This window comes from Heloderma suspectum, chromosome W, assembly GCF_057233095.1.
Source record: "Heloderma suspectum isolate Gila_16-S chromosome W, 16-S_ref, whole genome shotgun sequence".
NCBI lineage: Eukaryota > Metazoa > Chordata > Lepidosauria > Squamata > Helodermatidae > Heloderma > Heloderma suspectum.
Window position 1 is genome coordinate 28,650,881 of NC_139475.1, and position 13,002 is coordinate 28,663,882.

The window sequence follows — 13,002 nt, forward strand, 5'->3', positions numbered from 1 at the left end:
GGCAGTATCTGCCAGCTCAGAATTCCCTGTTCCCACTGAGCTCACAGTAAACGGGGGTGGGTGGGGGGGTGATGAATTTTCTCAGCAACAGTATATTGTTCCCTTGTAAAGTATTCTGGGCTGGCTTGGTCTTGAATGAGCAATTAAGACCCATTCACTTTACAAAAGGCCTGGTCCTGATGGAGATGAAAACTGCAAGAATGAGTTTGTTGATATGGATCAACACTGCTGCCTGCATTCTTGGCCTCTCGGGTGGGTGGGGGCTACAGGGACTGCCATGATTATTTTTTTATTTTATTTTATTTATTTATTTCTATGCTGCCTCATAGCTAAAGCTCTCTGGGCAATTTACAAAAGTGCCTGCACTTCAACATTTTCCACCACACCACTGGTCATATCTTTGCAGGTTTTGTTCATGATTCCTTCACTGGGCCTGTTGTTGAGCTCAAGCCCTACCTACAACCCACCTGTGTCCAGTGGTGCAGCTCGGGCACCCTGCAGCCCAGAAACCCCCCCCCCCCCCATGGCTACCCAGAGAGTGGCAGGTGATTGGGGCAGTGGCAAACAAGGTTCTTGTGGCACTCCAGAAGATTTGACTGGCAGAAGATGGGACTGGCAACTCCCATCCGCCCCAAGCCAGCATAGCCAATGGTGAGGGATGGCAGGAGTTGCAGGCCAAAACATCTGGAGGGCCACAAGTCGCCTACACCTGTTCTAAAGTTTTTCATTCATATGCACATTTTACTCTGAATGGTTTGGTATCATGTCTCTCTGAGCCACAGAGAGGGCTTATATCTTTGGCCCCAAATGCAGACAAGCATGGCCATCTCCTGCGCGCTTGTGCAGCTCCATTTCAGTGGGAGTTGTTCAGGAGAATGTAGTGGTGCATCATGTCTCATCTTAATTAATGTGTGTGTGTTTGGGGGGCAGTGGCATCTGTAATTTTACTTCAGGCACCAATATTTCTTGCAACCCACCCCAGGATAAGGGTTTTCGCTTTGGGGGCAACATTCTGACAGCTAGTTTCTGAAAGGCTGTCATGCAGAAGATGGCACAGACTTGGTCTCTGTTGCTCCTGAGGGCAGGATGAGAGCTAATGGGTCCCATGGCAAGCGATGCTAACGAGAAAAGGAGTCCAAGATGGGTGGGAGCTTTTAAAAAAGGAAATTCTCACGGCACAATCACAAACAATTCCAACCAGAAGAAAAGGTGGAAGAAAACAGAAGAAGCCAATGTGGCTTCACAAAAAGCTGAGAGATGACCTGAAAACAAAAAAGGACACATATAGGAAGTGGAAAGAAGGCCAAGCGACAAAGGAAGAGTCCAGGCAGGTAGCACAGAATTGCAGGGATGGCGTCAGGAAGGCTAAAGCGGAGAACGAGCTGAGGTTAGCGAGGGACGCTAAAAGCAACAAAAAGGCTTTCTTCGGCTACGTGCACAGTAAAAGGCAGAGGAAAGAAATGGTTGTTCAGCTATTAAATAAGGGTGGCAAAATGATAACAGACGACAAGGCAAAGGCCGAAGTGCTCAATTCCTACTTTGGCTCAGTCTTCTCCCAAAAAGAGGGTCTATGACCCCCCCCCCCCCGGCAAAGTACAGGCTGAAGGGGCAGGATTGCAGCTTGAGATCGATAGGCATATGGTCAAGGAACACCTCATTACTTGGAATGAGTTCAAATCTCCAGGGCCAGATGAACTGCATCCTAGAGTAATAAAGGAACTGGCAGAAGTCTCAGAACCGCTGTCTATTCTCTTTGAGCAATCATAGAGGACGGGGGAAGTGCCAGATGACTGGAGGAGGGCTAATGTGGTCCCTATCTTCAAAAAGGGCAAAAAGGAGGAGCCTGGGAACTACAGACCAGTCCGTGTGACATCAATCCCTGGGAAAATTCTACAGCAGGTGATAAAGCAATCCTTCTGTAAGTACCTTGAAAACAATACAGCGATTACTCGAAGCCAACATGGATTTGTCAAGAACAAGTCCTGCCAGACGAATCTGATCTCATTTTTTGGTCAAGTCACCTCCCTTGTGGACCGTGGGAATGCTGTGGACATAATACACCTTGACTTCAGCAAAGCTTTCGACAAAGTGCCCCATGATCTCCTGATGAGCAAATGAGCTCAAAGTGGGCTAGATGAAACAACGATCCGGTGGATCCACAGCTGGCTACAGAATGGGACTCAAAGCGTGCTTATCAATGGGACCTTCTCAAACTGGGGAGAGGTCACGAGCGGGATACTGCAGGGCTCAGTCCTGGGCCCAGTGCTCTTCAACGTTTTTATTAATGACCTGGAGGAGGAGGTGCAGGGAATGCTGATCAAATTTGCAGATGACACAAAATTGGGTGGGATAGCTAATACCCTGGAAGACAGAAACAGAATTCAAAGTGATCTTGATAGGCTGGAGCGCTGGGCAGAAAACAACAGAATGACATCTAATAGGGATAAATGTCAAGTTCTGCACCTAGGAAAAAGAAACCAAATGCACAGTTACAAGATGGGGGATATGTGGCTCAACAACACTACAAGCGAGAAGGATCTTGGAATTGTTGTTGATCACAACAATGTGATGTGGCTGCAAAAAAGGCCAGTGCTATTTTGGGCTGCATTCATAGAAGCATAGCTTCCAAGTCCTGGGAAGTACTGGTTCCCCTCTACTCAGGACAGGTTAGGCCTCATCTGGAGTACTGTGTCCAGTTCTGGGCACCACACTTTAAGAAGGATGCGGACAAGCTGGAGAGGGTTCAGAGGAGGGCAACAAAGATGATCAGGGGACTGGAAACAAAGCCCTATGAAGAGCAACTGAAAGAATGGGGCCTGTTTAGCCTTGAGAAGAGAAGACTGAGGGGAGATCTGATGGCGCTCTTCAAGTACTTGAAAGGTGGTCACAGAGAGGAAGACCAGGACCTCTTCTTGATCAGCCCAGAATGCAGGACACGGAATCATGGGCTCAAGTGACAGGAAGCCAGAAAAACTTCCTGACTATCACAGCAATACGACAATGGAGCCCATGACCTGGGGAGGCAGTGGGCTCTCCCACACTGGGGGCGTTCAAGACGAGGCTGGACAGCCACCTGCCAGGGATGCTCTGACTTGGACTCCTGCCTTGAGCAGGGGGTTGGACTCGATGGCCTTGTAGGCCCCTTCCAACCCTACTAGTCTATGATTCTATGAGGAGCAAGAGCAGCTGTGACAATGGCAATGAGAAGGGAGGCTCAGTGAGAGAGGGGGTCCAGTGAGGGTGTCTTGCCAAAGGGCCCTCCAAAACCTGGAACAGGCACTGGTCATCAAGTTGGATTAGGATGGCCAAGACAGCAAGGCGGGGAGTTAAGACAGGGGTGGCCAGAAGGTAGATCTCCAACTGTGTTGGATGTCAACTCCCAGAAGCCCCTGCCAACATGGCCAATGGTCACGAATTCTGGGAGTTGAGTTTCAAATATCTGGAGATTTACTTTCTGCCCACCCCAGGGGTAAGAGAGAGGGATGCTTATGGGATCTGTCTCAACCAAATTCTGACTCAGAATTTTGCCATAGTTAACTGGCACCAGATTGGAACTTGGCAAGACAGAATTGAATTTTGGCTCCGATTCCAGAAGTATATTTGCAGAATTTTCCCCAGGAACTGCTAAAATGGCAAAAGAGCCGTTTTGTTGTTGTTGTTGTTGTTCTTGCTGTTGTTCTTCTTCTTGTTGTTTTTGCTGTTTGAAAAATTGAAACAAAATCGAAAAAAAAATCTGAAAACCATGGTGTCGCAAGGGTCTTTACTGGCAGGTTGTTGTTTCCCCCCTGACATTTTTGGGGCCACATCCTTTGTCTATCTCCCTATAGCATTAAATTGAAACAGACATGAAATGGTGCAATGGTTCAATTGATTGGTTTCTGTTCGTTTGTTTTTAATCTGTTCTGTCCTGGCATGTGGAAATCCAAACTTCCAACTGGAATTTAACCAGAGTGGGACCTGTTGGATGTCAGAATCCCAGAACAATTATGTAGCTGAACTGTTCAATTATGTTCATTCCTAGTGGTAGGAAGCAATACCTACAGCTGTTGAGTTTTTATGATTGTTTTAATGTAAAGGGGAAACTGTTAGAGGGTGTGAGTGATGACAGTTTGTAAAAGGGGTTGGTCAAACCCCTTGCTTGACTCCAGGGTTGCTCACTATATATCAGGGGTGCAGAACCCCTTTCAGCCTAAGGGCTGCATTCCATTTCAGAGAAGCTCTCAGAGGCCGCATTCCAGTGGTAGGCAGGGCCAAAGGCAAAAGGGGCAGGGCCAAAATACCAAAAATACCAACATGTTGTAGCTTCCAGCGCTTCCTGCCAGTAAATCAGCCTTCGGAGAGGCATTTTGACCTTTTAGAAGGGGGAGAAAACAGCACAAGAACCGGGAAGCCAGCAAAAGCCTGGTGGCCAGGGGAAAGGGGGCAACCCTGGAGGGTCAGATTAGGACCCCAAGCAGGCTGGATTTAGCCCATGGACCTGAGGCTCAATACCCTTGCTATATATATACCTCTTTAAAGAAAAGCCCATGGTGTATCTTGCTGGATTGGAGCAGATCCAAAGAAACAGGAGTGGAAGTAAAGTCCTGTACACTGATAAATGAACTCACTCTCTGAGTGTGGATCCTATGTAGGTGGGCAAAAAGGCACCATCCACACACACATGAGGGGAGATAAAAGAAGGCTTAGGGGAACCTAATTGGTTACAGAAGTACACAAAACTTTAGAAATATTTAGAAACAACTCTTTAGGGGAAAAAACAGATTGGGGGGGAGAGGCAACACCAGGGCTGTGCATGCTCAGTGATCCAGGAATGCAGACTGTTTGGCAGGGGGGAAAGGAAAATGGTATGGAGGGAACAGAATGGAGTATCTTGGGTAAAGGCATGGATGGATGGAACAGGAGCACTTCACACTGCAACATTTTGTTGCAGGCCCCACTTGTAGCCACCGATGCTGTTCTACAGATGTTTTTAAAGAATTCACACTGTGCTATAAGAAGGCCAGTTCTATCGCTGTTCTCGTGTTTCTAACTGTTGAAGAAGTTGCATACATGGAAGAATATAATCTGACAAACTTTCTCCAACCTGGTGCTTTCCAGATGTCTTGGACTACAATGGCCACACAGAATGGGGATGATGGGAGTTGCCATCCAACATTTCTGGAGGGCACCTGGTTGGGGAAGATGGTCCTAGGATGTAGTTTCTCCCTTTCTCACACAGCACTTTGGTGCAAGGTATGGAACTGTCAGGGTTGGATCGGAGCACAGAGAGCCCCAAAGCAGTTCTGATTCTGAGGAAGAGATAGAAACTGTGGGAGAGGTACCCGCATGCTGTTCAGAGGCGCAGCTGGGGGGAGAGCCCCTCCCTGCTCACATTCCTGAGAGTGGTAGCAACCCTGGCAGGCAGGGGGAGGGAGAACTGGAGCTTTGGGACGCTAGGTGCTGGCGCAAGGACAAGCGGGAGATGGCGGGTGCTGAGAGGAGGCACTCAGCCCACTTGGCGCGATGGCAGCAGCAGCAGCACCCCGATGCCCCACGGGAAAGGGGTGGACTTTCTCCTCCTAGCTCATAAGTACAGAGGTTTCCCGCCTTCCCCTCCAAATGGAGATCAACTGATTCCTAAGGCTAGAACCCCCGAGTAGGCAGCTCTCTGAAGTCTCACTGGTAGGATCAAGCAATTAGCATCTGTGAGTGTCATTAGGTTGAATGGGAATAAAGCCTTGGAAAAGAGCCCTATTGTCTGCGTGTTGATTCCGGCTACCTGAGGATTTCAGAAGGCAGCAGGGGTGACCTCCCCACAGGAACATCCCTTCCCTGAGCGGAAGACGCTTCCCGCAAGGAGCAACCCAACGTGCCTCAAAACCTCCAAGACTTACCCCCGGAAGCGTCTTCTGTTCATGCAGCGCCATCTGAGCTTTGATGGCGGAATCTCGGGCGCAGTAGGTAAGGAAGGCACAACCTGAAATGGAGACAGAATGCACCACATCAGACACAAAAGCCTGCATGCATGCGCAGAAGGCATTTCACCTCCTCTAACTGCGTTAAGAACTCTCATCCTGCTGTATAATATGCCGCCTCCACCCACTCTCATACTGAAACCTACCAGAATAACCCCCCTTGCTTTCTTGCATAACTATAAGAAGCCTTTGCCTCACCTGTCCCATAAAGCAGACAAACAAGGGAATGTTGAAGGGGCTTAAGAACATTCGAAAAGCCCTGCAGGATCAGTCCTATCTAGACCAGCATCCTGATTCCCACAGTGGCTAACTTGATGCCCTGGGCAAGCACTGCAGGCAGGACACAAAGGCAACTCAGCCCTTCCATGTTCCTTGTCTTCAGCATTTAGAAATCTGTGGTAGACTTCCCCTGTGCAGGGAGGTTCCATTTTGCTATCATGATAGACCTCCATAAGAAGAGCCCCTGCTGGATCAGACCAAAGGTCCATCAAGTCCAAAATCTGTTTTCCCCCAGCAGCCAGCTGGATACCTCCAAGTATGGCGTGGACAATTCAGTGGTTGATTGCTCCTGAAACCATATAGAGATTCCATATAGCCATCCTGGCTAGTATCCATTGATAGTCTTATCCTCCATAGATTTGTTCATCCTTTTGTCCAATTTCTAAAACAGCCTTCCCCAACCCAGCACCCTCAAGATGTGTTGGACTACAACTCCCATCATCCCAAGCCATCTGGGAATGAGGGGAGTCAGGAATCCACATCTTGAGGGCACAAGATTGGGGAAGGCTGCCCAAAGTGATAGGGAAAGGGACAATAACATAAACCTGCTGGTTTCCCCTCACTTTTTGCAAAGAAAAGAAAGGCAAAGACAGTCTTTGTTGTTTCCTCCACCACACTATCTAATAATCAGGTAGGCTGCCATTAAATCTGGAAGTTCCATTCTTAGCAGCTCCAGCTAGTAACTGTGAGTAGGGGTTAGAATTAGGGATGTTGGAGAAATCCACAATGCATTCAAATGAATTCGGATTTCTATGAAGCCAAAATCTGGATTCCACAGTGAACTGGCTTTTTCTGAGTCGTGCAGACCAGTTTTTTACTGGGGTGGGGGGGATTTGCTCAAATTCGCACTTGCACTAATGCAAGTGCAAATTAGTGCAAGTGGAACTAAATTTTTGTACATCCCTAAAAAAAATCCGATTCTGTCAATGATGGGAAAAAAGGCACCTGAAAATCCATGAAACACAGATGGAACAGATTTAACAAAATCAGTATTTCTCTAGTTGGAATGCACCAACAACAGCAGAAAAATTGTAAGCAGGAACCGGGATCTGGAGGGCAAGACTGGAACCAGTGGGTGGAAATTGCATGGAATTGGAGATTTTGGCTAAATGTTAGGTACAAAGTGTTTGACAGCAGAACAGACTGCCTCGGGAGGTGGTGCTGAGCTCCTCTTTTGCTGGAGGTATATAAGCAGAGACTTGATGATCCCCTGTCAGCAGTGTTCAGCCTTCCCTAACTTGGTGTGCTCCAGATGTTTTGAACTGCAATTCCCAGAATTCCAGACCATTAGCCATGCTGGCTGAGGCTGATGGCAGTTGAAGTCCAAAACATCTGGAGAGCACAAGGTTGGGGAAGTCTGCTGTAGTTGCTTCCTAGAGTGCAGATCCTGCACTGAACACAGCATTGGACTAGATGACCTCAAAGATTCCTTCCAGCTCTTCAGTTCTATGATTCGCGCTTGACCTCGCTCATGCTCCTTGCATACAGCCATCCGTTTTACCTTCACACCACAGAGATGTTTGCGGTGCTCTGGTTTAAATTTTTAATTCTAATTGATAGGCCCCCAGAGCAAGAGAATGTCAAACCAACCAATTGATGGTTTTCACCGTAAGCACAATTTGTTTTCATCTGCAAACCTATGGGGAGTCGGAGACGGTGGGGCGGGGGGAATCGACATTTGTTGCCTCATTCCCATGTTTATATTTAGCCTTTGGAAAAGGGGGGGATGCAAACAACAGAAAGCAACGAAATATATTACTAAATGCATACAGAATCTGGCATGAGTGCCAATCTGTATGTAGTCACAACGGCATTACCCGTGCACAAGAGGGAGGTATCAGCAGGATCAGGGAGAAAGCCTGAGGTTTGTACAAGTACGAAAAATCTTTAGGGGAAAAAAAACCCTAAACCCCAAAAGTACCAGAATGAGGACAGAGGTGTGGAATGCTGAGTGACAGTTGAGGGGGAAGGAATGGAGCAGCTGGAACCCTGAACAGCAGCACTCCATGCAGCAAAATGTTGTTGCAGCTCCCCGTGGTCGCCTGCATTGCCTGCCCCTAAATCCAGCCCTGAACGATCTCCCCTCCCAGCCAACACTGCCCTCCTATTATTACTTAGCATGGACTCCCCTAAGGAGATAAAAAAAGCAGGGCAAAGAGATTCTGGATTTGCACACCCCACCTTAACTGGGTGAAGGGGATCTGCTGAGCATGCCTTGAATTCACACTCACACCCCTCTCCAAATCCTGGAGCCAAAAAGCAACAACGCAGTTTTAAGGGCACCGGCGGGTGCGGGGGGGTGTCGAGGGGATGGTTTTAGGAAAGATCAAGAAGCATACTGCAAAACAGCAAAATCAGTTCCCAGGCCCATGAACCATTTGCAAAACCAGGCTGCCTGCCCACCCAAAGAGGCAGCTGTTATTCCGCTGAATATTATTCATTAATTATCTAATTATTGATTACATTTCTTTCCCACCCTTTCCTCCAAAGACCTCAAAGTGCCATTGCATATTTTCCTTACATTTTATCTTCAGCAACAACCAGCAAACTTCATGACTGAGTTGGGATTTGAACCTGGGTCTCCCTGGGCCTTGTCTGACACTCTCAATTCAAATACAGTTTATGTTGTATAGCAGAAACCATCACAAAAACAGAACACATTGAAGACAAAGAACAGAATAAAATACATTGGTCAGTTAAAATCTAAAATCTAAAAGTAAAATCTAGCATTCTAAGAAATAAAGGATCGTTCCTCAAGACAGTTCGACTTATCACAAACTGTTTCCCTTAAAATTGTCGCTCCAAAAGCAAAGCAGGCCACCTTTTCAGAAACAGGAAGGGCTGGTCCCCCAATAAAAAATTAATCAAATCCCCAACAGATCTGCCTTATGGCAGGTCTAAATCTCTAAACAAGGCTGTTCTTAAGTCCTCATAAATTGAGCAAACAAGTAGATAATGAGGGAGGTCTTCAGGCATGTTGGCCCCACATCTGACACTCTAACTGCTACACCACACAGCTCCCTAAGAGCTCCACTACAGAAGAGGGAATGCAGTTTTTTCTCTCTCCCGAGTAATCCAGGTCTTCTACACCAGGGATGGGCAGAAGGAAGGAAGATCTCTGGCTGATTTGTAGATTGGAAAAGCTTTCTACTTCGGATCCTTTAACAATAAAAAGGGTCCTCCTCACTTCCTCCCCACCTCACAAATGAGGCTGCAGAACATGCTGGAAACTAGAATTGGATTTGGCATGACGTAACCAGCCACATAATGAGGAAATACATCCCCCCCTTCCCAAAGGATGAATGGCATATTATTAGCATATGATATGCCATTCATATGCTCCCTTAAGTACTTAGCAATCCCCCTGCCCACCCACCACATATACACTCTTACACATTAGAGACAGGAACTCAGAACGACACCTTTACCAGTTTTTTTTTTGGGGGGGTGATGGGGAGACAGTGGGATACATGTGAGTAGTCACTTTCAGCACTGAGGCGCATGGCTCCTTCATCAGAAAGTACATGGGCAAGATGTAATCCCCCCCCCCTGCAAATGTCAGAAATGAAAATAAAGAGACAGTGGTGTGTCATTCCAAAATCCACCGTCAGGTTTCAGGTTACACCTAGCACTGCTAGGACACACACATGACAGTTGATTCTCCCCACTCTCGAAAATAAAAAATCCAGTTGTTACTTGCACGACACCTAATAGGGCCTAATCTGGGCTACCCCAGACATTTTGGACTACAAGTCCTATCATGCCCGATTGCCATGCTGCCTGGGGATTGATCGGAGTTACAGCCCAACACATCTGGAGGGCACCAGATGGGGGAAGGCATATATTTAAACTGGAGGAAGGGCAACTTGTAGCCTTCCAGATGTGTCGGCCTACAAATCCCATCAGCCCTAGCCAGCATAGCCAATGTTGAGGGCTGATGGGAGTTGTAGGCCAAAACATCTGGAGGGTTACAAGTTGCTTACCCCAAGCCTATACCACCACTGCCTCCCCCATTCCAGCTTAAAAGATGCCAGTTCTGCAGACTTCATGACTTCAACATCAAGTCAGCCATTCCCCCCCCCCTGCCCTTCTCCCCACATCCAACCTGCTTTTTGTAACATCTTGCGTGAGGAAGAAATCTGGAGGTGCTGAAAGCTTGCCCACAATTTTGTGCGTTTTGGACTGGTCAGACTTGCCCGACTGTGGGTTTTGGATTTTATCATTTTTTTTAATGGATCAACCCAGCATACATTGTTTTTTGGTTGTATCTGTGGCAGCCCTGTTCTTCTCACACAAAGGATCACAGCCAAGCTGATTATAAATCAGCTTTCTGCTGGTGGGGGGGTGGAAGGGGACATTTTGCCCTATAATTTGCTAGGGGATAAATTCACAGTTCCAAGAATTGACCTCAATGGGCACAAGTTGCAAAATGGTAGGTTGTGATGGCTACATGCGGCCTCCAGGATCAGAGGCTGCAGGCCTCTGAATACTAGCAGCTGAGGAACATGAGCACAGGAGTGCTGTTGCGCTCATGTCCTGTTTCGGAGCTTCCAGGAGGCAGCTGGTTGGCTGCTGTGGGAACAGAATGCTTGACCAGGCAGACTTTAGGTCTCATCAAGCAGGGCTCTTCTGATGTTCTAATTACCAATTTGTGCAGATTGATTGATTGATTTGATTTGTATAGTGCCTTTCTACCAGTGGAGACTGGTAGTTCCAATGCCAGCAGGGCAATAAATTCACTCCAGCTTTCAGTCACAGCCAGTCAGAACTCTAAAGGAGCTATCCAAGGTTTGGAGCTAGAGTTCTGACTGAAACCTGGAGTGGTTTCACCGCCACACTGGCATTGGAGCCACTAGGCTCCACTACTTCCTACCAAAAATGGCACTCAAGGCAGCTTGAGCCGAATTGCACATCTCTTCCAGTCGGGCAGCCATCTCCTTAGCACAGTGCGGGCTGTGGAAGCAGAGACCCATCTGCTGATGGGTCAGAGACTCATCCTCTTTACTTTGGTGACTCTGTTCAAACACTCTATAAATAAAAGTTATGATTTCTGGTTGAGGTGTGTGTGTGTGTGTAAAAGAATGCCTAGAAGGGGGGGGGGGTTACATATACTCACTCATTTCTCAGTAACAAAACATGAGAATATGAATTAAAAACCAAGTAATTCCATTCCACAAACTGCAATAGAAAGTGAATAGGAAAACATATATGGTTTTCATATATAGCTTCCAGCTTTTGGGCAAATGATGGACACAAACAGTTGCCAACACATGTTTTCAGTGCCAAAACTGCTTGACCAAGTATTTATTTTATTTTTGCTGTTAACTTCCCTTTCTCCCTCAGCCTTTAACCAATCTTCCGGAAATTTTCAGATTATGTAAAATAGACTTTTCTGTCTGGCAGACATGATTTTCAGGAAGATTGGTGAAACCCTTTCAATTTTACTAAGGTTAGAATAACCCACCCCCCTGATTTTCATTTAACATGGCAAAATCCTTTTTTGTCTGATTGCCTTATCTATTGGAGGCACAACTGTGCCTCCAATAATAAGAAGAGCCAACCAGCTGCCCATGGGAAACCCACAAACAGGGCATGAGCTCAACAGCACCCTCCCGCCCATGTCCCCCAGCAACTGGTGTACACAGCCTCGCTGCCCCTGGCACTGGAGGCAGCACCTAGCCCTCAGGACCAGTAGCTATGGACAGCCTTCTCCTCCTCCAGGAATGTGTCCACCCCCCTTTTGAGGCCATCCACGTTGGTGGCCATCACTGCATCCTGGCCTAGTGAATTCCACAGCTGAACTCTGCACTGCGTGAAGGGGGACGTCCTTTTACCTGTCCTGCATCTCCCACCCATCAGCTTCATGGGACGACCCCGCTGGCTTCTCGCATTTTGAGAGAGGGAGAACAATGTCTCCCTCTCCACATTCTCCACGCCCTGCATCATTTTGTAGACCTCTATCGTGTCTCCCCTGACCCTCCTTTTTTCCAAGCTGAACAAGCCCAGCTGCTGCAACCTTCCCTCACAGGGGACATGCTCCAGCCCCGTGATCATTTGAGTTGCCCTGTTCTGCACCTTTTCCACCTCTACAGTATCTTTTTTTAGGTGTGGTGACCAGAACTGGACACAGTATTCCAAGTGTGGCCGCACCATAGATTTGTATAGGGGCAGTAGGATATTGGCAGTTTTTATTGTCAATTCCTTCTCTAATTATGCCTCACATGGAGTTTGCCTTTTTTGCAGCGGCCGCACACTGGGCTGACATCTTCACTGAGCTGTCCCCCACAACCCCAAGCTCTCTTGCCTGGTCGGTCACCGCTAGCTCAGATCCCATCAGGCTATACTTGAAGTTGGGGTTTTTTGCCCCAACGTGCATCACTTTACACTTGCTCACATTGAACCGCATTTGCCATTTAGATGCCCATTCTCCTAGTTTGGAGAGGTCCTTTTGGAGCTCTTCAGAATCCCTTTCTGTTTTAACCACCCTAAATAATTTGGTGTCATCCACAAACTTGGCCACTTCACTGCTCACTCCTAATTCCAGATCATTTATGAACAGATTGAAAAGCATTGGTCCCAATACAGATCCCTGTGGGAGCCTGCTATTTCCCTCCCTCCATGGGGAGAATTTTTTGAACTGTGGTGCTGGAGGAAAATTCTGAGAGTGCCTTGGACTGCAAGAAGATCAAACCAGTCCATACTCCAGGAAATAAAGCCAGACTGCTCACTTGAGGGAATGATCGTAAAGGCAAAACTGAAGTACTTTGGC

At 47.4% G+C, this 13,002-nt stretch overlaps 1 protein-coding gene across 1 annotated transcript in view; it reads right to left on the reverse strand.

Moving 5' to 3' along the window:
* Positions 1-13,002, reverse strand: part of LOC146333956 (CUGBP Elav-like family member 5) — a 126,584-nt gene that overhangs the window by 109,802 nt on the left and 3,780 nt on the right. Inside the window, exon 2 of the mRNA XM_084825399.1 lies at positions 5,874-5,956. Within this exon, the coding sequence (XP_084681525.1) occupies positions 5,874-5,956 (83 nt within the window). The remainder of the gene's footprint in view (positions 1-5,873; positions 5,957-13,002) is intronic.